Below are 25817 nucleotides of genomic sequence, written 5' to 3'. Positions count from 1 at the left end.
TATCCATAAAAAATTGTTTTTAAATTGTTTTGTATTTTGATAACAGACATGATAACTTTTTTGAACTGATTACTGATTAAAGATCACTATTGAACGATTGACGAATCACAATATTTGAATATTTCTATGTTTCATATCTCCACATTTTATTTTTATATCTTAAATCTTAATCCGTGATCTATAATTTATAACTTTTTGATTCTGATTTCCGGTCGTTCCATGTTTAATGTTTAAATCTCGGGATGTAAATGTAAATACGTACAGCAATAATTTTTATTTTGTTTTGTACAGCATTATTATTGTAAAATTAAACTTTTTTGATTAATGGTAGACATTTAAGATGAATAATCTGTCGGTTAGTGAAAAAGCGTTTAAACTTTTGAATGGTGTTGTGTGTTTGTATAAACCAGCTGGAGTACATTTAAGTGGTTGTCGCCATACATTGCTTTTAAAATTAACGCAAGGTAAGTTATGTTTATTAACAACAATTGTAGATTAATACAATATATGTATACACGAGTATTTATTATAATATCATTATAGATTTGAATTTATGCGGTGTTAGATCTCCAGAAAATCGTGTAGTCATTTCCGGGGACACAACAAAAGAACTGAATGTAAAAGTAGAGTCCAATTATGCAGACAATGTACTTGTAGTTGGTCCCAGGTATCAAACCCAAGACATTAAGTGTATTTGGACTACTCATTTAGGAAAGCGTGTGTCAGGCGTTTGTGGTAAGACTAGTTTTAAGGTTCATTACATCCCTTTATTCCTGTATTGGTAGTTATTTAATTTTAATATTGTTTTTTTTTTCAAGTCTTTGGACTAAATAAGGGTACCAAAATGGCAAGAAATCTTCAAAACAATTATCCATTGCGAACATATCATTTACATGGACGATTGGGAATGATGACCAAAAACATGCACATTGATGGCCAAGTTGTTGAAAAGGGACGTTTTGATTTTGTGAGACGTGAAAATGTTGATAAACTTATGTCTACAATACAGGCATCAAATCAAAAAAAGATGTTTGAGTAACTACATGAGTATAAATTTTTATAATATTATTAAATTATCTTAGTGTACTTATTGAAATTACATTTCAGGCTTGCCAATGTAGACACTCAAACTCAAACAGCATATGATTTGGCTACAAAAGGGTTGATTCGACCAGCATCCACTAAAATTCCTTTAATTTATGGAATTAAGTGCATAAGTCTAGATTTACCAAATTTTATTATTGGTAAGTATTTGGATTTACTGATAACTAGAAATCTATAAAGTATTCATATAAAAATTAACAAAAACCTATGTTTGTATCTTTGTTTTAGAAATTCCTTGTAGAATAATTAATAATTAATATACAAACTTCAAACTTTGTCTTATAATTTAATTTTTTTTTTTAAAGTCAAAGCAATTTATCAAAAACATTTCTCACTTTAAACAGTTGTATGTAATGTGACAAAAATTCTTAAAAGAAAATATTACAAACACTATTTATTTAATTGCACAAGACTTATGATTTAAATTAATTTAATAATAACATCATTACATTTATACCTACTTAATATTTATTTTATTTTTCAATTTCAGAAGTTAATGTTATTAATGAATATGAGAGTTATTTATTATCATTAGTCCATGAAATAGGACTTAAGTTGAGATGTTCAGCAACATGTACTGCCATACGTTGTATAAGATATTCGTCATTTACCATTCAACAAGCACTTTTAATGAAACATTGGAATCTTCAATTTGTATTAGAAAATATGAGGGAATGTAATTCTTCTTATAAACAAATGAGTAAACTACCTTCATTTATTACTGAACAATCTTATTTTGAATCTAATCAAAAAATGACTGATGTACAATAATTTTAGTAAGTTATATAATAATTATTTATTACTTGTAGTATTCTAATGTTCATTATTAAATAATAATCATTTTTTTTTTAACATTATGATTGTATAATTTATTTAATATAAGGAAACTATTTCTGTAAACCAAGTTTCTTCTACGTCTTATACTTTTAATAGTGGTGACAATTTACCAATTACTTTCAAGTGCATACACATAATATGAATAACTTCTTAATTCTAATGCACATTGTACCCCTATATAAATTAAATTGTTATTATTAAAAAGTAAGTTATTTGTTCCTTGAGAATCTAGAAAATAATATTTCTTGATATACTTGTCTTATACTTATATGATATAACTTGATGTAAATTTTTAGGCAGAATAGCTGCCTATTTTTCGACAATTCAACGTTTTTTCCATCCAACTTTTGGCAATTTGATGTTGTTTCACCTTGATTGAGTAGTTTTGTAAATTCCATTTACCCCGCTCTTTTTGAGTGTGAAATATCCATTACTGTAGTAAACACCAACAATAGCAGACTACCATGCTATGTCATAGTATTAATGGTTATAGCTAGATGGCTAACTGGATTTCTTGGTAACTTCTGTATTTACACTTAAGTATTTTTTTATTTGAAGTCTCAACGATTAATTGTAAAAATTGTAAAAAATAAAAAAAATAAAGTTTATTGGCTTATATTTTAGAGATACGCTATTAAACTATATATAATTTAAATTATTACATTATGGTAGGTTTTAGAGTGTTATACAAGGAATAGAAGGTTAGAAAATAGAAAAAAAGACAATATAATTATATAAAGTAATAAAGTTTAGTTCTTTGTAGAAACGTTATGATATTGCTGCAATTTTCAAGACTGAGTCCAAGTGCTTCATATAGGTAATCCGGTATGTTTAGAGATGCTCTGGTATCGGCATAATTAAGGCAGTGTAAGAGGATGTGTTTGATGGTTAGACCTTCCCCGCAGGTTAAGCAATGGACAGGGTCTCCGCATCTCATGAGTAAGCTATGGGTAAGCTATGTGTGTCCAATTCTTAGTCTGTTGATTTTAACTACATGACACATTTTAGTGAAGAGTACTGACCAAGGGTTGATAGAAAATTTGATTTCGTTAGTTTTGTTTGCGACAATGTCCAACAGTCCAACTTAGTGTAAGAGACTGTATAACTCCCTTGATGTCGTTCAGAGAGCAAATTTGCTCTAAGAAGGCCTTAGGGTAGTTTATGACTCTTTTAGCATAGGTGTCTGCTGATTCATTTCCAGAGATTTCGACATGTCTGGGAATCCATAACAATGTTACCTTTTTTGATTGTTGTAGTTTAGAAGGGAGATTTGATTTTGAATAATTCTGGATGTGGCATTGGGTTGATTTATGTTGTGTATGTTGTTTATAGTACTGAGAAAGTCGCTTAACATGAGCGATTTATCTATTTTTGAATTGTTGAATTATTTGAAGTGCGTGAGAGATTGTGTATGCTTCTGCTGTGTGGACACAACAGAAATCAGTAAATTTGATAATTTTTGATGTATTATCGTAGAATACCGGTGCTCCTACCCCTGCTTCAGTTTTGGATCCATCGGTGTAGAACTTGGTGAATCATGGTAGTTATCAAGTAATATACTTTAAATGATGTCTTGTTACACCATGGAGCTGGATGTTAATCCTTAAGTATACTGACCAGCAGTGGCGTAACTAGAACTTTTAATGCCCGTGGCAAAATAATCCAATCGGGCCCTTAGTTTTATAAATTTGGAAGAAAGAGATATGAGGAATAGCCTACAAAAATTAACCACCTATAAAATTCTACCCTTCTATAAAAGGTTACGAACAATAAAAAACATGTTTGGTGTAATATTATTTTTATAGTAAAATTTTACTAAACATTTTTTTGGTTTAAAAAATATATACAAAGCAATACAAAATTTCTTCTTTCTTGCTTTTGCTTCGGCAAACATATCGATTAAATTTTCAAAGGTTCAACTTCTCGGGCTGTTTCTTGTTCGATTGAAATTAACGTCAGGCCACTTAAACGATCTTGCATCATTGTACTCCTTAAATATCCTTTAATAATTTTTAGTTTCGAAAATGACTGGAACGCGCTTGCAGATGTAACAGGAATTGTCAAAAATAATAAAAGAGCAGTACATACTTCTGGGAAACTGGCTGTTAAAGAATGATTTTTCACAATTAAAAGTTGAGCAAGATCTCTAGTTGAATTAAGTTGACTTATTTGATTTTTAAGAGTTGATCTTACAGCTAAAATGTTACGATCGGTTTCAAAGACAAGCAATTGCGATAACATTCATTCTTATTTCCATTCTACAAATAACAATATCATTAAATGTATAATAATATTAATATTGACAATGTCAACGGACTGGTAAATAAAATAATCTATAAATATAATCGTGATCAGTTATTAAATTTATTTTATTTTACAAGAATATACATATATTTTTAAACGGAATCGTATTTATAAATTTCACTAATGGTGATTTGTTTTTGAATGTACTTTTTTTTTTTTTTTTGAAGGGCTCTCTAGAGTCCTGGGCCCGTGGCCCATTGCCCGTCATGCCACCCTATCGTTACGCCACTGCTGACCAGGGAGATTGGTCAATTTCGCATACATAATATGACGGTTGAACGCCTACACCACAGGTGGTCCAAAATGGCTGTTGTACCTAAAGTCATCAAAGACCCTATTTGAAGCAGTGTCAAAGGCTGTTGCGGGCAATCCACATCTATTATTTGTATATATTGCACAAAAATGGCCTGTTGGACATTAGGACAATGTAAAAGCTCAGACTTCTCAGTTGCCATTTATTATAATTATTTTTATATAAACAATATTTTTTTTTTTTGGGGGGGGGGGTTGAGTATTGAAATTTGAGGAGTTTTTCTTTATTCATTATATGGTTATAATTGTTATTAATTACATATTATTTCCCAGCATACTAGGTCAATTGAATTATTATTTTTATATCAAGTTTATACTATTTAATTTATTAAATTGTTCTTTATTGTAAGTTTAGTCTTACATTCTATTGGATTAATATTTAGTATATACTTAGGTATATGTGCGTTTTAAAATGTTTTTAATTTTGAAAAAAAACCAAATTTTAAAACTCAAACTAGAAATGAAATAATTTATCCAAAGGTGGCGTTCCAGTATAAGGAGGGTAAACTACTTAAAATACGAGAAAACTTAAAAACAATCTTTTTTATTCTCATGTAAATTATATGTACCTATAATAATATGTGTACATGTTTAATTTTATGTTGTATTAATTTATTGATTTTAATTTATCAGTAAGTATACAATTTGTGTAAACTAATCTAAACAGTTTTATAAATTTTGTTGAACACACAACTCGTGTAACAACCAATTTTTTGGTTGGGGCACAATTCGTTAACTGTCCCAATTTGACGGTCAAATTGGTAAAAGTTAGTATGGGTTCACCTACTTTTCTCCTTTTTTTTGAACGATTATCATACAAAATACATTAAATCACAAATTGAAGTTGTAGTATAAAAAAAATACTGTATAGTGAATACCTAGTGAAAATAATTGCAGTGTTAAACAATAAAAATGTTTGAGCATCATATTCCACTCCAAAAACATGTTAAAATAAATTTACATTAAAATAGTGTAAATTATATTGAGTTTTTTCTTCAAATAAGTCTTAAAAACACATTTTTCGAAACATAACACATTATATAAATCTATTTTGTGTAATGTGTATGTATGTCAAAATATCATCCAAACAAAAACACTTTACACATATACACAGTGTAAATAGAAAACTATAAAGTATCAACGTTTTGTTTTGTACACAATAAGCTTAACTTCAAAATAACTTATAAATTATTATGTAAATAAATTAAATTGATATTTAATTTTTCTTAAGATTTTTTAAAGATATAATAATATGCTTTTTAAAATAATATACAGTCTGAAGTCGTAGGTCAATCAACTGGTGGAGTTGCCAATTTGTTCAGCTTCCAAAACTGTGTCTGGCATTTTTTTATTGAGAGTTTCCGGAAACAGTAGTGCCAACAATCCAGATATTAGAGCAGATACACTGAATAGTAGTAAGGGGGACAATTCGCCGAAATAAGTAACCTGAAAACAATCATAGAATAATAATTAATAACAAGTTGAAATTAATAATTCGACTAGCAATAAGCACTATGATTTCCTAAACTGTAGTTACACTCACCTGCTAGCTATGATGAGAATAATTATTATATTTATTATGTTAAGCTGATCAAATCTCTAACCAAATTAGATAAATTTTCTAACTTTTTAGAAATATCAGGGAATTAATTGTTTAATTTAGTAATTATTAGATATAATAATATTATGACTATTTTAAATAATAAAAATATGATTTATTATTTATTTATAGAAACTTTTAGGTATAATCTTTATAAATTAATCACTTAACTCAGGTACATATCTTTTATTTAAATATATTTTTTCAAACTTGTAATTTATTTATTTAGGTTAGGTACTTGTAATTTGTATCCATGTACGATTTATAGAAGAACTGTCCAACCCCATATATACAGTGGCATATAAATGACTTTTGTAAGGCAGGATGGAGGTGGAATCTGATATATTATGTACAAAAAAGAGGCTATTAATGTATCAACAAATAATTTTAGATAGAATTCAAGCTTTAAAAATTCACTGGATTCGTCACGCCTATGTTCATGAAGTTATATAAATTACCTATGGGCATTGTAATAAAACATATACCTACCTTCATATTTAATACATTTTTTTAACAGAATCAAGTTATAAAACTATTTTATACTTTGGAAATTTGTTTAGGTACCCACCTATTTTAATTCTTTGATGAGTAGTATTACTGTGAGTGGAATCTTGTGTTTAACTGCCGTTATGAAGAGTTCAATAAATGAATAGAAAATCATCGATTACATTTATTGTCTATATATCTTATATGTATTATATTATCCCTAGTTCTACATAGTGTAGTAAATTGTAAGTACCTTATTATGAAATCTATAAAATTGCCACTATATCTGCATTATAATTTATAATATGTTAAATATATTGTATTCTTATTAAAATAATTACCTAGGTACATTTTTTTATGAATCGTAATACATATTATATTTGAAAACTTTTTGTAAAAAAATTATCTTTTCATACATTTTTCTAGATGATAGCTGTGCTTGGTCCCACACATCCCCCTTGTATAGACCTGGGTACATATTAATTTATAATAATTAAACTTACTAATAATGGAGTTTGTGGTGCCACCATTGAACCGATCCTGCCAAACATGGAGCATATGCCGAGTAGGGAATGTCGGATTTCCGTTGGGAACATTTCGGCGGTGTACATGTACAGTATTACGAATGATATGGTTATGGAGAACTTTCCAATCAGGTACAGGAGTACATTTAAGATGACCGCATCTAAAAAAAAGACAACAGTTCACCACACAAGACACAATTTGTCAATAGTAATGTATCATTGCACAATAGACATAGCATTTTTGTCGTATTCGTATATCCGTTGGTAGAATAAGTATATATCTCAATCATAGAAAAAACAAACACATATTGAAAAATTAGTCTGTGTATATCCATTCACCTTCACTCTCTTGTAGGCGTTATAGGTGGTACACCAATAAGTTTGACATCTCTTTTGAAATATCATAATTTACAGGCGCAAAATTTTTTTTTTTTTTGGTCTTGAGCCCGGCAACTATGCGGCTGTTAGATATTTTAGGGATTTCTGTAGGGGTAAGTACGGTTGGAACGATAAGTTGGCAACACGTGTATATGAAGTAAAGTTTTTTCACTAAGAACCAGAGTGGACACCCATCCGGTAACTAGTGTCAGCGGGTGGTGCGTACTCTCGATCACGTGGCGTACTTGTGTGACTGTTACAGCAAACGCACTACACCAAGTCACAATATTATAATACTATATAGGCACTATAAATGTTCTTTAAACTCTTAAATTTTGAGACTCTGTTAATCAGTCAATAAAATAGAAATTATTGAATTTTTCAATCGATAATTGTATCAAATCCCCGTGAATAAATAATTCATACAATAGTATATATTAGGTACCTGTACATAAATAATGACTATTATTGTAATTTGTGATTCATTGGACTATGTATACTGCTTCCACTCCCTCATACTCACCCCATCTATCTGGACCCGAAGAAAAAACCTGTCAGCCACATAGACGTATAGTGTGATGAATTTATATTTATACAATTTATTTAAGAACGTGTATAATGTTTCGGGTATATAATAAAACGCATTATAATTCTGTTTAACTATTATTAATTACGTTTTGGGACAAATGCGATCGAGATGCATAGAATACTGCACACCAAAAGCGTGGCACATTGCGACTCTCTTCGGCCACAGTTGTTCATGATCTTGATCACCAAGAACAATGCTGGGATTTCAACGAGGCTGCACAGAATGAAGTTCCCATACCGGTTTCCCACTATTGAACCCGAGCTCATAGACAGGCCATAGTATATGAGCGTGTTGATCATCCTGAGCATAATAAATAATAGCAAAAATTAATGATACACAAAAATATAGAATACAACAATAGGTATCAATAATTGTGTAACCACTGAATACATCAACAGAGATGTATTTAGGTGGTGTTTTTAAGTTACCTATACGTGGGCCACTTTTTTGAAAAGAAATATTTTCGTTTATAATAATAATTATTATTATGATTAGTATATAATATATTATAATATAATATAACAATTAAATATAATAAATTATTACCTATTTTTAATTACTTTTTATTAAACCAATATTATGATCCGAGATTATTTTCGAATCATTAGAACCAAATTTAAATATGAGAGAATCAAATGTTATGTTTATATATATATATACAGGATGATAATGATGATTCACCTAGCATGATTATCCCTTTTTCTTCTTTAATGAAATTATTCGAAATCTTATTTTTGGAATATTTATAATTTATAAACATACTCAAAGGCAATATTGTCAAATTCTTGAAATTTTTTGTCCCACTTAAGAAGTATTCTGTGGTGATAAAAACTTGTTTTTTAAATAAGAACCCCTTTTTACTGTAAATTATTTAGCGGATAATATTTTTGAGAAATTTGGTGTATTGAAATCAAAATTCTAACTAGTAGTTTCCTAGTTAGGTATTAAAATGTTTGTACTAAGGATAATAATCTTTAAAATCGTTTTACAAAAGTATAAAATATACGTACTATTGGAACTAGGTAGTATCTATGATACTTGGGTTGTTTTACAAATTAATTATGTTAATAGATTAATATAATGACTAATATTTTCAAATCCACCATAGACCACATATCTTATAAACCTAAACTATGGAACCTTTTATTCTGAGAACACAAAGTTAAATAACCCAAAGACTACTCTTTAGAATTTTGATTTCAAAATATTAAAATTCTTAAAAAGATTGGGATATTTTTATTAGAAATACAAAAGTCTGTACCACCACAGGGCACTCCCTAGACCCTAAATGGTACAAAAATTTAAAAATATAGTCTCAGTATATTTAAAGATTTCAAAAATCAGATTTTGAATAACTTCATTATTAAAGAAAAAAAGAGGTTGAGCATGCTAGGTAAACCACTCTGTATATAATAATAAGTTTATCGTCAAATACTATTATGTTTACAGTTTACATGAAGTGACACTAGGTACAAATATGTACATCAAAAATTAAGAAATAATTTATATTTATGATGCCACCCCAAAGACATAGCTTGTGGTGGGTGCAGCAAGTTCAATACAAATAATACAATACTGTTTTACATGACAAATACAAAATGTAAAATAAAGATAAAATAATGCAAAATAAATTACAATTTTAAGTTTTTTTAATTATAATGCACCTATTTAATATAATTTAGCTTCAGATCATTTAAATGTTTTTTATGATGATACTTATTTTTGTAAAACGGATCTTCTATTAATATTAAGCATAAAAAAGCAAATATCAACATAAACAACCATTTTTCTACCAAATTATTTATGGGTTACTGGTAAATTCAAATTTACAGACTGTTCTAGACGTATTTGGTAGACGATAGTTATCTGATGAGGAATAATATTTTGATTCTTTATTAAAAATATAATTGAGGATATTTATAAATTATGTTAGCGTTTAGTTTTCTCAATACCTTTATTTTAAACATATTTTGAATCATTAAAATCGTATAATAGAGAGAAACTTCCATATTTCGATGTCTCGTGGTAAAAAAAAAAAAAATGTTTTATAGAGGAATTCGTTAAATATAAAATTAAACATATTTAGTTCTTAAGAATATTTCGTTGAATAAAAACGGAAATTCGTTATATGGACGTTTCACTATATTCCACGAACCTAAAATCAGGGGCGTCATTTCAGGTTTTCTTTCGGGTGTGCGAAGTTTCAAGCAGGCCATTTTGAAATTTCCCCAGGCCATATAAAAATAGATATACATACCTAAGTATATGTATATTATCCCGCATTCAATTATTTCCATACATTATAGACCGGTTATTACAATTTGATTTTAATCATATAAATAATTGTGCATTCGTGGCTCGTGCATTATTTTAGGCTTCAGCAAGGCGCAGGCCAATTGTAACATTCTAAAAGTAAGGGATGCAACCACACACCCTGCCACCCCCAAATGACGTCCCTGCCTAAAATTTAGGTAGGTACTAATTATTAATAATTAATAATAATAAAATAATACATCATAGGAATTTATTTTAGGTATAGGTACTTTACCAACAGAACGAACAGTTGATCACTCGTAATATTATGAGTTTTGAAGTCATAGCACGTTTAAACGCTTGCTGGCTAGAACAGCTGTTCGTCGTACTCATTGCTATTTCCTCCTAAACATAACAATAAGATATGACGAACATAGTATCGAATTGTCAAGTAGGAGCGGCCCTAGTTTTAGCGGGGCACAAAAAAAATAATTTTTTGGTGCCCTGTTTGTTAATGAATACCTACATTGGTACAAATATTTTTATTTCTATTTTTGTTTTATATTATATCCCACTCAGCCAAGTATTAATAAGGTAGATGTATAATCATAAACTTTTATATTATTTAAATATTCGTGTTTAATAAATTTAAAAAATGTATAATATATATTAATATTATAATGTCAATCATAATTACCGTTTAAATAAAAAAAATCATGTATTCATGTCTAATATTCTATTTTTTTTAAATACAGTGTCCCGTGAAGATTACCCGTTAGCTGTTGATGGGGACTTGCCGCCCGGATAAAAACCAGATTTTTGCCGTTTTATCCATAACTAAAAAAATTATTAAAATCATGAGATTGATGAAAATAAAATGTTGAAAGGTCAACATTTTAAGCAAAATAAACTCTATAAAATGGGTATCTTTGTTTTTTTCAAAAATTAAAAACAATTTTTTCAACTTTTTTACCAAAATATAAAATACATGTGGCCCTTGTCTATGGGAGTCTAATAAAAAAACAGATTTATAGTATATTAATTATTACAATGGGTAAATCCTCGCGGGACAACTTTAGGTATATACATAATAAAATTTGGACTTTGGTAGTTTCTTATTTTTTCATTTTATTTTTTTGGTTGATAATTTTTTACAGAATTTCTTGGCATAAACAACATAAGTTTTTCTTTATTATTTATTTGTTAATAATTTCTAGTTATTATTATTATTATTCATTTTGATACCTATAGTCACATTTTTTCATCAATTCGTTGTGTGCAAATTATAAGTATAGGTATACTTTTATCAAGCGCTGATTTTACATATTATATTAATTTCTCACGATGGCGAACTTCTGGACTTTAAAATGTACACGGGTCCTAGGATAGGTGTAAAATTTGACCTATTCTAGGGCCGCTCCTGAAATCGGGAAATAATCATAATATAATGCATTTGTATAGTTGCACACGTTTGGGCACTATTTTTATCCGATGTCGTAAACTCGTTTACACGTTTGAGCACTATAATAGTAGTCTATATAATAAATAAATATGTTGTTGAAAATCTGTAAAAATGAAAATGAAAATGAAAATTTATTATTTATAAGTTAAGTATATACCTTTTTTGTGTGTAAGTTATTGTATATAAGTTTATAAGTTAAAAATCATTATATTATATTCATGAACATGATTACATGAATTAAAACTAAAAAAGCTGTAATTATGAAGATATCATCGCGTATAAACTTAAACGTATAAATTTAGCGCTCCTAAAAATTTACCACCCGGGGCCCAAGCCTCCTCGTCCCACTAAAAAAGTCACTGAATGTAATCGAAAATCGCGTGGCTATGAACATGAACTTATAAATAATTAGAAAATTAATTAATTTGACGTAACACATTTTTAACGTATTTGAATTATTATCGCAAATATTACTATAGTACACCTATCACAGCATAATATATTATATGCCATATATGGTTTCTATATAATACTTCTTAGTTCTTTTGTCTTAAAAAGGAAGAGTAGAAGGAAAAAACTGTAGGGGTAGACCAATATTAGAATTCATTCAACAGATAATAAAGGACCAAGGATGTGACTTATATGTGGAAATGAAAAGGAAGGCGGATAAGAGAGAAGGATAAAAGATGCCTGCAAACCAATCTACGGATTGAAACCAGAGACTGAGAGAGAAGAGAGATGTCTTAAAAAAGATATATACTTATTTTATTTTAATCCGTGGCATGTTATCAGGGATACCTACTGAGTGCTCAAACGTTGCGTGGATTTTTAATACCGAACAGGTAAAAATGCCCAAACGTGATGGACCGGCAGATTTACTATTTCCATCTCTTTTTCGTTGAAGCATTTAAACGTTTCGAGTTTTTTCAGACTTTCTTCTGATAGTTTTTTCCCGTTGTAATTCGCTATGTATTTCAGTTCTTCTATGGCCTCGTTGATTTTTCCCGCGGTGATCATCCATCGAACAGACTCTGGAATAATTCTGCGCACAAACGCCAAATCATCACGATTTATAGTAATATATTAGAGCACGCAGAAGCTTGGTCGTAGGTATTTATTTATAAAGTATTAAAATTTGAAAGTAATTTAAATAAAAATTTATTTACGTGTAGGCCAACGCGAAACCCAATCCCGGTAAGTTTACGAATATCAAGAATTTCCTCCAGTCTTGAACGTACCAAAACAATAATCCGACTAATGCCTCGCCGATTGGATAGTAAACACTCAAAACGGTACTCGCAAAAACTCTGTGTCTGCTACCAACTAGCCCGATACCTATTAGATACATTTTTTTTTTTAGACATTCAATCGGATTACCACCAATATAATATTGAATACGTGTATTGGGTGTCTGTAATAGATATTATGTGATTTCCAAGCGTAAATATTGTTAAAGTGCATTTTAATTGAATTAATAAATGTAAATTTGATAATCGCTTCCAATACATCATAATATACGCAATATGCAAATAACAACTTTATTAATTCGTTGCATAATCAGATGTACATCTATTATATTCTTAAATATTTATAAATTAAAATTATGAGATATTACTATATATTAGCATAGAAAGGTAGACTCCTAGTTATATTTTACAAGTGCTCTACAAGGCAAAGCACTAATAAAAATGAATAAGTATTTAATAACAATTAGAATCGTTACAAGCGGAATATTACTGAATCTCTTACCCATTATAAAAGTGGCGCTATAAACTCCGCCGGAAAAAAAAGCATCGAAGAATTCCAACACCATGAACATGGTGTAATTTATGGACAGCCCGCGTAAAATACCACATGTCGCTGCCAATACGCTTCCAATGATGATTATGTTTTTTCTGCCGTACCTTAACTCAAATTACCAATGAATTATTTTTAGTTTTTATTAGTTAAATATTTCGTTAAACGTACTTGTCCGACAAAAATCCGGATATAGGTAAGGAGACAAACTGACCAAAGTTGTTGAGGGTCCCTACGATCGTTAGTTTCCACTTGTTGTTTTTGCAAAATATGTTGAACTGTTTTACATAAATCGTAATAGTCGCGTTAATAAATCGATCGATACTGACGGTACTAAGTATATTATGGATTAGGATTTATGTATATATATTATACTAGATACTATTGATGTGTCGTAATTATATTGAAAAAAATCATATAGTTAGGTTAAAATAGATTACATAGCTAACATAGTAATTACTAATTAACATGGATATTGTGGTATGTATTATCGTTGTACATATAGGTAGTAGGTATAGGTAAACATGGTACATGTAGATGCCTAGTGTCGTGGCAAGCTGGAAATTATTCAGAAGCTATTTTAAAATTGCACATCTCCCTCCCCCTTAAAAGTACCAAGATACTGCTATGGTTAGGTGATACTAAACCCACCTTCTCATCAAGGTCGCCCACCAGGGAGTGCAAGGGGGTGACATGTCTCTTTCTTAAAAAAAAAATTGTAATTATAAAATGTTGTTGAAAAATTTAGTTTGAAAAATGCAATTTACAGTTTATGCTTTAAAATCTTATTTTTGCTCACATTTAAAATGTATATTTGATTTATTATTTAATAAAATAAATTTGATTGATTCTTAATTTTCGAGTTATTTATTTTATGACTTTCGTCCCCTTAGGTTTTGATAGATGGGTGCCCTTGCATCTCATATAAAACTCAGAGGTCTCGCCTCTAGATTGCGTCCTTCGCCACGCATGCATACTATGAATTATGATGATGATACTATATATAGTTTATGACAATATATAATATCTAACTGTTATCATCACAATGCTGGCTCGTGCGCAAGAGGGGAGTGATTGAGGGTTCTACCCCCCTCCACCTATGAACGATCGTGTTTCTCTTTTTTGATATATTACCTAGGTATATGTAATATTTTATAATCTTATGGGCGAAGATCACTTAAATGGACTGGAATCACTGAATATAAATCGTGATATCAACGTGAACATAAGTGTCATAAGTCAAGCACTGAATCAATTCTTTTCTGTCCTTCGTCGAGTGAATTTATTTAAAAACAATGATTTGTTTTATACAGTATTGTTAAAAAACACTTTTAATATAGGTACTTACAAATAATAAATATAAATATGTTTTAATAATATTTGCTAACTATTGATCTAGGTATCTATTTTTAATTTTTTTTTTTTCAAAACACACTCCCCATTATGAAATCCTGCGCATGGGCACTGTCACAATGGGATATGATTATAATATAAAGGTACCTATTTTTATAAATTTATAATACTATAGTATCAATTAATACATATTATACTCTTAAGTACCGCGGAAACTATGGTCGTCTCCCCACCGGATTCAAAGACGAATTCGTCACACTGCACAGTCGAAGACTTGTTGAAATCACTATCGTCACATCGGAAGACTCGTCTGTCGGTTAGGTTAGCGTCAGTGTTATACGGATTGTTATTTGACGCATACCGCAAACACTTAGACAACCGGTGGTCGTCATCGTCAAATGGAATGGTTCGGTTCAGCCACGATGGCCAGTATTCGAATGCTGTCTCGGAAACATCGCATTCATTTATCAAACATCTATACACGGTAGGAAAAAAAAAGCGAAATCATCACAATGATCATATTTTAAGGGGAATATCCTATCATTCTAAAAAGTTTTATTTTCCTTTTAATCAATGTAATTATAATTTAAGAAAAAACCATTATAGTATAATAGAGGTGATTTAGATTTTATTTATTTATTCAGCAAGCAAAATTACTTGAAACATGAAAATTGACATTTTTAATCCCGGAGGTCATTTATAGCTTCTAATTTTAAAATATAGAATAAAAGTAGGTCGTCTGATTTGTGTTTTTGAATACTTAATAAATGTTTTGTTTTTACTTGAGTAGAGTTGAAAGTGCAGCATTCACTTTACACCCTTTAAAACCATACTTATTTAAAAGTTAACTTAAATATCAGTACTTATGTGCATCAATTTCCATCTGTTTCAAGCACTGATACAAAATAAGATTAGTGTAACGGAAATGAAATGTCAAATTTTGATAATGCTTAGAGTGATTTCACTCGCTGAAAATTAAATATATTATTTATTAATTAAGTTGTGTATTAATTACAAGGAATTAATGGGAAATTAAAAAAATAAATATTGGATGTATCCGCTTAAAGCTGGTAAGGGTGATGTTATTTTGGACTGAAACAAAACAAAAAACCTGTAGTTCATGTCTCCCGTGGTGAACACGAATGCCATGGTGGACGACGCCGTGAATAGTAACGATAGTCCGAGATAAAATATATTTAGTTTTTGATATTTTCCAAATTCGCCCACCTCTTCTAATAATCGGTCGATGTCGATCATTCTATAATGATAATAAAAATAATAAATGTAGATATATAATATTAAACAAATAAACAAAATACATTTAAATATTAATAATAATTTTAAATAAAATTTAGATGGTTACCTTTTATAATGTGGTAATATACGAGTAGGATTTGTATTACTATTATTATTTGTTTAATATTTATTAGAAAATATTTTGTAGACCAAGAACCATTATTTAATCAGAAAAAGATATTAATATAATCTATCATTATCTAATATAATAATATTATTTCTTTCCACAAGATTAAATTGCTACCTATAATGTGTATGTTAATATGTTAAAATGTATTTTTGCTTTCAAAAGTATCGCGTAGAGTAACGCATCATCATTAATAAATTACCTTTTTAAACAAGGCTGATTTTAATGTATCATATTTTGCATATAACATGGATACCATCGAAGTCGACACGTGTCGATCCATCTACTGATTTTTTCAAAAAATAAAAAACAGCATTATTATTTAAAAAAGCGGTTAAGTGGACATCACTCTGATGTAGAGTGGGTCACTGTAATGGATGGTATTAAATTTGAATTCTATGATATAATATCATTGTATACGAAAAATGATTCTGAGCGGAGACGGTTTGTCAGTGCACGATATCTAAACTCAATAATTTATATATTTTCAATTTAATACATTTTATCAAAACTTGAAATTTAAACGGTTATTTATATAAAAACAAACGTGCCTATGTATTTTTAATATTTTACAATTGATATGATATAAACATATGGGGAACCTTTTATTAAAATTCTAGATTTTTGAGCAACATATACAATTTTACTGAAATTTATAGAATAAAAAACCAAAATTGAAAATTAAAAATGTGTATAAATAACTTAAAACAGTTGAAATATTTTTTAAATTTTATCATTTAATAAAGAAAATGATAAAGTGAACATTTAGTGACAATTTTTGTTACTTACGGTTAAAAGTTTTTAATTAAAAACAAAATAAGAAAAAAGTTGTATGAGAAATCGAGTGAATAACCAATGTAAAAATTTGAAATTAAGTCATTTCTAAAAATTTAATTTGACTTTCTTGTACATATTATTTTTTTTTTTTAAAGTAGAAAAACTTATAGAGAATCTTGTTTTAAATTTTCAAATGTTAGATATAAAAAAAAAATTTTTTATGAATTACTAACTCAAAATAATTTACACATTTTTGAGATTTCGACGTATTTTGTCAAAATTCAAACTTTAAATTTTTATAAAAAAAAATCATTATGAGGATGTATTTTTAATATCTTCAACTGACATTGTAACAATATGGTAGAAGTCTTGTATTAAATTTACAAGCTTTTTACCGACGATTGAAATAAGATTGATATTTTATAGACAAAAGCTAAAGTATTTGGAAACGGAAAATCAGAAAATCTCCATACGACCATATACAGTTCATATAAAGTCAAAACATTTTGAAAATTTTATAGCGTATCGAAAATTTTAATATAAATATTCAGTGAAAATTGGATATACCTACGGTCATTTGTTTTAGAGTTACACCAAAACAAAAATGTTGTCGAAAACCGGTTTAGCGTAAAAATTTATGTTTTTCGGTCGCTTTTGAAAACTATTGTAAATTTTTGACTTTTGACTCCTTAAAGTACAAATGAGATTCATTTTTCTATCAGAAAAGACATTGTTAAAAAAAAATTGAAGCATTTTTACTGCCACAAAAGATGATGACAGTGTATCGTAAAGGTGGATAATAAGATTGAGACTAAAAACATTTTGTAACCTTTTTTGCAATAATCACCCAAAATCCATATATACCAATCAAAATGAAACTTGTATTTTTTAATTAATTGTCTAATTAAGTATGAATCATCTAAGCTAATGACATAAGTAGTTGAAGATATACCATGAATGAAAAAATATATATTTCAATCACATGATACAATAGTATAATAAAAGTTTAAAATTGTTTTTGCTGTTTCTTAACAGTATAATATCAGTTCTTAAAACCCATGTCAGTTCTATGGACATAAATAATTATCTGTTCTATAACTAACATCGATTAAATATGTATAATGGATTTTTTTATTTTTTTATTGTTACAGCATCAACTACAAGGTTATTAGCTTAATAATGGATATTATTATGCAATTAAAGTGAAATACCTACAAATCCGATGTAAAAAGCTTAAAAATCTTGGAATCGATAAGAGTGATTGAAACTGAAACGTAAAAAGCTTGTTATTATTTTTAATAGCAAGGCAATTAATTAGAATAATAAAACCATAATGCATAAAGTAAACATAAAATATGATAATATGTTTTATACTTTTATGTGAAAGGACTGAATCTCTCTATAATATTTAACGTTATTATTATAAATTGGAGATAATTTTTGGAAAATGTTTATGCATATAAATCAAAATTCAAATTGGTAATTGCTTACTTCTGTAGTAATTAATAATTATTATATATTTTAGTTATTATGTATCATGTACCATGTATTATGTATGATCATAATGATGATTATAGGTTTTAAGATATGGGGTTATGATGATTGGAAAGTTATAATGATTATTGATTACTAATCATTATAAATAAATTAAAATTTTACTATTTATAAAAAATGTCAAAATAGGTATAATATATGCTAGGCTTATTTTATATAAAACTATTTATTATAATGTATAATGACAATAAATCAGTAACTAGTAACTATTAACTATTTATACATACGACATACCTATAACGATTTAGAAGAATAGCACTTTCAAAAAAATCGTTTGCCTAACAATTTACAATTTACAACAATTTATTTTAATAATAAGACTTTGAATGGATGTGCATTTCAAAAATTATACTGCTTTGGAACATGAAATTTAAAATATATTTCGCCATTTAGAAAATAAGAAACTTAAAAATTTTAATCATAAAAGTAATTTAAAACAATAAAAAAAATTATGTTTTTTAAAACTTTGTTTTAATTTAACGTAAAATTATTTTGGCTCTCGATACAAAAGGGAAAAAAAGAAAAAAAAAACGTAAAATCATTTAAAAAAATAGATCAAACATTTAATACTTAAAATGAGACTAGACATCTAAATTGATAATTTTATAGTATACAGTATACTCGTATAGAATATTTGAATGTTATTATTTTTAAATTGGTTATTCTTAATTATAATATTACATTGTTATTATAACTTATATAGACTATAGTTAGGTAGAATTATATGTATGAAACTAATTTAATTGTCAATAACTTGTTAAAATTGGTATGGAAATTAATTAATAGATTATAATGGTTATACAGTAGGGTCCGTATCATAAATTACAAGAAAAAAAATTATTTAGTTACGACTTATTTTGTTGTCATAAGCATAACAGGTACTAATTGTTTATATACAAAATATCGTTTTTAATAATACAACAAAATTGTTAATTTATCTCTAAATAATTGTATCAGAAAGATAAGGTTAAAGTTTAGGGAATAATTTATGTTAAATGCGATTCGTTTAGGTATTTAGTTTTTTCCTCCGATAATAAAATAACAATTATAGTCAATAAACATTAACATCATATTATATAGGTACTATTATATGTATATATGATATTCATAAAAATATTTATTGGACTTTTAAATTTGCATCTTCGGAGTTCATAAAGTCCACGTATTGATAACAATGTATACTTACACTAATTATATACCTACCATGTTATAATAGTAATTATTAGGTTAGCTATTAGGTATGTGATGCATAATAATTAAATATTTTATATAATATACATTTGCTACGGTAAAATTATCGCTTTGGTTTATTTAATATTAATTAAAACACATTAGGTACTAATGGTAGTATTATACTTATGTCTTATACGTTATACATATATATATATATCAAGTGTACCTATATTTAAATGTTACGCTCGAAATGTTGTTATCATTAATTTGTCATGTAGATAGGTAGACAAGCATAGTTTAAAATTGAATAATACCTATAGACAATTATAGACATACAGTAAAGATAAATATGCCACTGTCACCGTTTTTTATTTATCTCTAAATGTACCTAGTTTTGCCGGTTCAACTGTTTAGGTGTATTTTATTATGATATGTTTTGAAACAGGAAATAACCGAGTTTAAGTTCATTATTTGTTTTTTCGCATATTTCGTTATTTTTATGCATACCTATTCGAGCAAATATTTGATAAAAAGCTGATAAATTGCTGTTTTTCTATTGCGTACCTATTAAATCTTGATATATTGTGTAGCTGCTAATAATGACTGTGGTTAGTAACGAATGATTTGACACATTTATGGAATCAAATTGGTTTTCCGATATTAATCAAAACACAGTAAATAATTAATAACTTTCTGTTTTGAGAGCTTTGTGTGAGTTTAAAATAATATGATGATTCCCAGGCGAGCTATAGTTTCTTGTATGAACCATTTAAAATTTTAAAATATTAATTATTTGATAAAAATATTAATTATATTTTAGATAAATATTTTGAATTTTTAAGGAACATGATTAATACTTATGCATTATAAGGTCTAATTTCAGGTCTATGAAATGTTAATTTTTCTATTGCACACGTACAGTAAAAATCACGAAAAACTGAATATAACATGTAATACTCTTTTTTTGTGTAAGATAATCATAGTATAATTATCATAGATAATTAGTTCCTTAAAACTTAGATAAAACAATAAATATCATGTTGTCTATTTTATTAAAATAGATATATCTATAGATAAAAATAATTTTTAATTTCGATAAAAATAAAATTCTGACTGTATTTAATAAATTCTACTTTCGTTATGAAATATTTGAATAGGTATAATTTTTTAGCACAAATATTTTAATTTCTAATTTATTTATTAAAATAATTAGGTAAGGAAGATGAACTTTCAGTTAACTTATAAATAATAATTGATTGAATAGAAAATCATGTATGGTACTTGTCACTTAAATTGACAAAACATTGATTTATTTGTTGTCATGTTTATTGCTCTGAAGTTTGATTTAAGTTGGAAAATGCTGACAATAAGTTTGTTTTTTTCTGACCAGTGGGCGGTAAAGTGAAAATCTCTAGCTACTGTTCAAATCAGATTTAAAGAGTAATCCTTTTTCCATGTGGTTTTTAAAAACAGTTTGGTGAATCTAGATATCAAGAATAGCAAAGAACAGTTTATTATGGATTTTCATTACATGAATAGAGATTAACACATATACGTTTTTTTATGGAGGCAACAGAGGCATGACAACAAATTAAAATTTTTCAATTAAAAAAAAAATTGCTCAATTTTCAGTCTTGGGCGATTTGAAACAATCTCCTGCTACTGAAATAGTTCGCTAACACAAAATATAATTTTAAACAATTTTTAACTAGAAATGTTTGTTCCTTGGCAGATTACCGAGATTATGTAGGTACCAAATATCCTGTTTGATAATATTAACAATGAACAATCATGTTGAACTATCAACGGTTTTTAAATTTTATAATTTAAAGTTTAAAAATTATAGAATTGTTTTAGTTTTGATCATTATAATATATTTTGTAAGTTTTACCATTTTTTGAATCACAAACATTATTAATTATATATTTCTAAAAATTTTGATTACCTAATTAACTACTTGTTTGAAATTTATTTTTATGTATATTAATATTATTTGTGAAATAATTCGAAAGTTAAATAAAAATATAGGTATGTAAATGTTTATAAAAAAATTTAAAAAAATTATTCCTTTATAATGATCTGTTGTGACTGTAAAAATAATCATCCTATATAAGGTACCTATACAAATACAATATTTTAATATTTTATATCTATTCATTTTTCCATCCCACCATTGATACAAATAATTTACATTTATTACTGACAATTTAAAATATTTATACAACAAAAATCACATACTGATATTCTCCTATCAAATTGTGTACATTACATTTTGATATTTGTATTCAGCAATATGTATATACCTAGTTATAGTTATGTTTTGTCTTCAAATACTTGTATTTAATGTCCAAGATGTTTTTCATTCATTACCCACGGGATTGATATAAAATTCATATTAAATATTAATGAATACATAACGTGACCATAATTTTTTTTCTTCAAAGCGGGACACCTCTACATTTTAATAAGAAAACCATATAATTTTGCGTAATATACAAATTTTTTTATTGAAAAAAAAACATTAATAATTGTTTCTATAAAAGTGACAACAGAAAAACGCAGATAACATATTAATAACAATAGACTCCCAACAATCATAGATGATAGATCAGATGTATTTTACTGTTTTACAGTATATGTAAAATATGTAGATATACATATACTGTTAACTGTATAGGTACAGTTTAAATGTATGATTGTAATATGTGATCAATAAATACCTACCACAAGTACCCAAATCGGTACGTATGGTCACGTTATAAATACATGATGACCCTACAACATAATTTATGTTTCGGAGTATTGTGACTTTTAAAATTATTAGAGTTCAATTACATTTCCGCGATCGCAGTAATCTTATTTAACGGTCTCTCATTGCAAATTGCTGTTTTATAGAAATATATTATCACCATTTTCCTTTATACTATGATTATCTTTAATTTATTTCTAGAAACTCACAATTCCTAGTAAAGGACAGCAAACATTAAAAAAGTAAAATAGGTTATCATGATCATGGAAATGTAATTTGAAACTATATGCAAATCTATAACGATTAAAATAATTTTATCATCATGATTTTTAATTTAAAAAAAGTACATTTTGTGCTACATACTTTATTTACAAATTGTATTGAAATTGTTTTTAATGAAAGCAAGTAATACACGTTTTGGTTTATAATAATATTAAATATATAAAAAGTTCAACAATTATAGTACCTATATAATAGTTATGTTAGTATAGTTTGATGTACTATTTATATGTAATAATGTAATATTGAAACATTTTTAGTCATTGTTACAACAGTACTTGTATATACAGATATATTATTTTTTTTAGATTAATGTCTTTCAATTTAAAGTTGATATGAAAATGGTTATAAGTTAAATAATGTACCATATATAGCTATCAGATGCCGTGAAGTGGTGTAAACCACGTAAAACAAGACTTTAACACTTTTATTTTTCATAAACAGGTTTTAATTTTTTTACCCAATGACACTATTATTAATTACATAAGTTTAATCAAACATTTATAATGATAATATTAATATCATTTTCAAATGTTGTAATGTTATTTTTCCATCTTTGGTTTTAAATTTTAATACAACAATTGTTGAATGAGCGTTTTTTAATAACATTTTTATAGGAAGATGTAGGTAATAAAAAATATCAACTTATTAACATATGTTAATCTCTTAACCCATATAGCTTTATTTAGCTGACAGTGACACTAGAACATGACTTTCGGGTGAACTTTTTCTTAGAAATTCTAACATAAATTTAAAAAAGTAACTTAACTGGGATAAAACTCTAAATCAACTACTTTTTTTTATGATGTTAGTGTTTATTCAATTAAGTTAAATTAATAGAAACAAAAGTAACTAGTTCAACACTTGAATTAATTTGACTTTAACTTATTAACTCGTCAATGCACTGTCTTGCTTTATAATACGATAGGACGGATCTCCACGTTTGTCTTTACAACCAGATTTCATTACAAACTATATGTATGTTCAGTATAAACTCATTTACTAACTAATTTTGACATTAGAGAGAATTGAACTACTATAAAATATTAAAGCCAACCATTTTATTCATTTTATCATACCTACGTACGATATGTTTTGTACCTTAATGTTAAAGCAAGTTTGAGCATTTAAAATTTTACAAAAATGAATGTTTATTAAATGTTCATTACTGATTCTTTAAAATTAAAATCTTTAAAAACCTATGCGGAGCCCTAAATTATAGTCTTACCTTTCAATTTTACATTAAAATTTTTTAATCTTATTTAAATAATAACACAGTTAAAATTGGTTATAAAGAACATACGATTTGCTATGTTTTGTATTTGTATAAAATAAAAACAAACGCACAAGTGGGCATTACGTAGTACTCTTAATTTATAGCTTTTAACTTCTTAAAATATAAATATTAAAATTAATTAGTATTAACTTTAATATAAGTAAATGTATTGAAAATTTTTCGATTCAATAAATTGTTAACATTTAAAAACGTTATTAAATACAATAATTACACTCAGTGTCTTATTTTCGAAGGAAGAAGTTTAATCTCATATTTTTACAATCAGTTCTTTATTGGTGATTTAAGAATTATTTTTATGGATTTTTAAATGTTTATAGCACAACACTTATCCTTAAGCAAGGAATTTTCACACATTATTTGTATCCTGCATGCCTTATTATATTCTGAGTGAAGCTTTTTATTTAATTATGATTTATCAGCTAATATTTTAATGGGAAAAAATATTGATCAAGTTGTATGCAATAAATCCTTATGGAACCATATACCATATATTAATTGTTAGGTAATAATTGGATACAAATGAATGTATGGTGATAAATTCTGAATTTTAATGTTTCTATTTTGAATCACTATAATAATATTAGTTAAATATTTTGAAATAGCAAATTAAAATCAGTAGTTAAGCTATATTGTGTATTAAAATTAACATGACATTTTATCGAATTTTTTAATTGACTTTAAATTTATAAAAAGTACTTTATGGATTCGTATTGTTATTCGTAATTACTTGCTTAGCAATAATATTTTAGGTATTAGTTTGTATGTAGGTGAAAACAAAGCTATTGCATGTTTATTTTTTAAATTTATATCGTATTTTTCTTCTGAAGTTATTTTTGACATTCTGTCATATTTCATAAAAATAAATTGCAAATAAATTTTTAATTTTCCTTATAATTAAAGCTATTCAATAATAAATTAATTTTCCAGCATACGTTAAACCTTATATTATGTACACTATAATAATAATATATGATAACAACATACTTTTTGGTCATTTCCCTGGATCGTATATCTGTCTACTTATTCTTCCGAAAAAAGGAACTAATTTATTCAAACGACGATAGTAACGACTTAAGACATTTTATCATTTTTGTTGTTTTAAAATATTTCTATTTCTATGTATTGATTTAAGACCGACGAAAGTAAATTAGTGAGCACTATAAACAAATTTCACGACGTACACCAACAGAATTTAGAATATATACTAGTTGTACAAAATATTATGCTTCCATTCATCCCAAAGGATCTCCCCACTCTAAGCGTAAAATAATGGACTCCTATAATAATTTCTATGATTATTGTTACTATTCTGATAACACGTGATAACTTTAATTCATTACGCTGGATTGTTGATCGTACGGGTAACGACTTTATTCCGAATTGTGAAATCAATGGTTTGTACAGTGTATCGCAAGATAAATCGCAGCGTATCTGATCATCATAACGATATTCAACACAATTAATTAACTTTAACTGTTTATTTTAAAGGTCATAATAAATTTGTACCATTGTAATTTATTATTAATAGTGCATAGGTGAATTAAAATATTAAATTACATTTAAATA

General features: G+C 27.2%; 2 protein-coding genes across 6 annotated transcripts; one reads left to right on the top strand and one right to left on the bottom strand.

Moving 5' to 3' along the window:
• Positions 1-91: 91 nt before the first annotated feature.
• On the top strand, positions 92-5537 carry LOC107167950 (pseudouridylate synthase TRUB2, mitochondrial). 3 transcript variants are annotated; one of them, XM_089219396.1, is made up of 6 exons: positions 92-464; positions 544-735; positions 819-1035; positions 1108-1244; positions 1595-1880; positions 4413-5537. In XM_089219396.1, the coding sequence occupies exons 1-5, from the start codon at positions 341-343 to the stop codon at positions 1873-1875; spliced, it is 951 nt and encodes a 316-aa protein (XP_089075522.1). In that variant the 5' UTR covers positions 92-340; the 3' UTR covers positions 1876-1880; positions 4413-5537. The 3 variants fall into 3 exon arrangements, with proteins under 3 accessions (XP_089075522.1, XP_089075523.1, XP_015372667.2); XM_089219397.1 differs by lacking the exon at positions 4413-5537 and adding an exon at positions 3958-4347; XM_015517181.2 differs by lacking the exon at positions 4413-5537 and having other exon boundaries at positions 1595-2564.
• On the bottom strand, positions 5086-25460 carry LOC107167872 (organic cation transporter protein-like). Of its 3 annotated transcripts, XM_089219393.1 has the most exons (12): positions 25236-25460; positions 18411-18466; positions 16111-16257; positions 15207-15474; positions 13818-13924; positions 13599-13753; positions 13016-13184; positions 12729-12891; positions 10683-10792; positions 8220-8434; positions 7147-7328; positions 5086-6003 (listed from the first exon to the last, which is right to left on the bottom strand). In XM_089219393.1, exons 3-12 carry the CDS (start codon positions 16254-16256, stop codon positions 5851-5853), a joined length of 1668 nt encoding a protein of 555 aa, XP_089075519.1. In that variant the 5' UTR covers position 16257; positions 18411-18466; positions 25236-25460; the 3' UTR covers positions 5086-5850. The 3 variants fall into 3 exon arrangements, with proteins under 3 accessions (XP_089075519.1, XP_015372570.2, XP_089075520.1); XM_015517084.2 differs by lacking the exon at positions 18411-18466; XM_089219394.1 differs by lacking the exons at positions 18411-18466; positions 25236-25460 and adding an exon at positions 16625-16642.
• Between the last annotated feature and the right edge of the window lie 357 nt (positions 25461-25817).

The sequence above is a fragment of the Diuraphis noxia genome, unplaced genomic scaffold, assembly GCF_037042655.1.
Source record: "Diuraphis noxia isolate RWA-SAM2 unplaced genomic scaffold, SU_Dnox_SAM2 contig0002, whole genome shotgun sequence".
Classification (NCBI taxonomy): domain Eukaryota; kingdom Metazoa; phylum Arthropoda; class Insecta; order Hemiptera; family Aphididae; genus Diuraphis; species Diuraphis noxia.
Note: the sequence above shows the minus strand (reverse complement) of the source record. Positions and strands in the feature narration are given on the sequence as shown.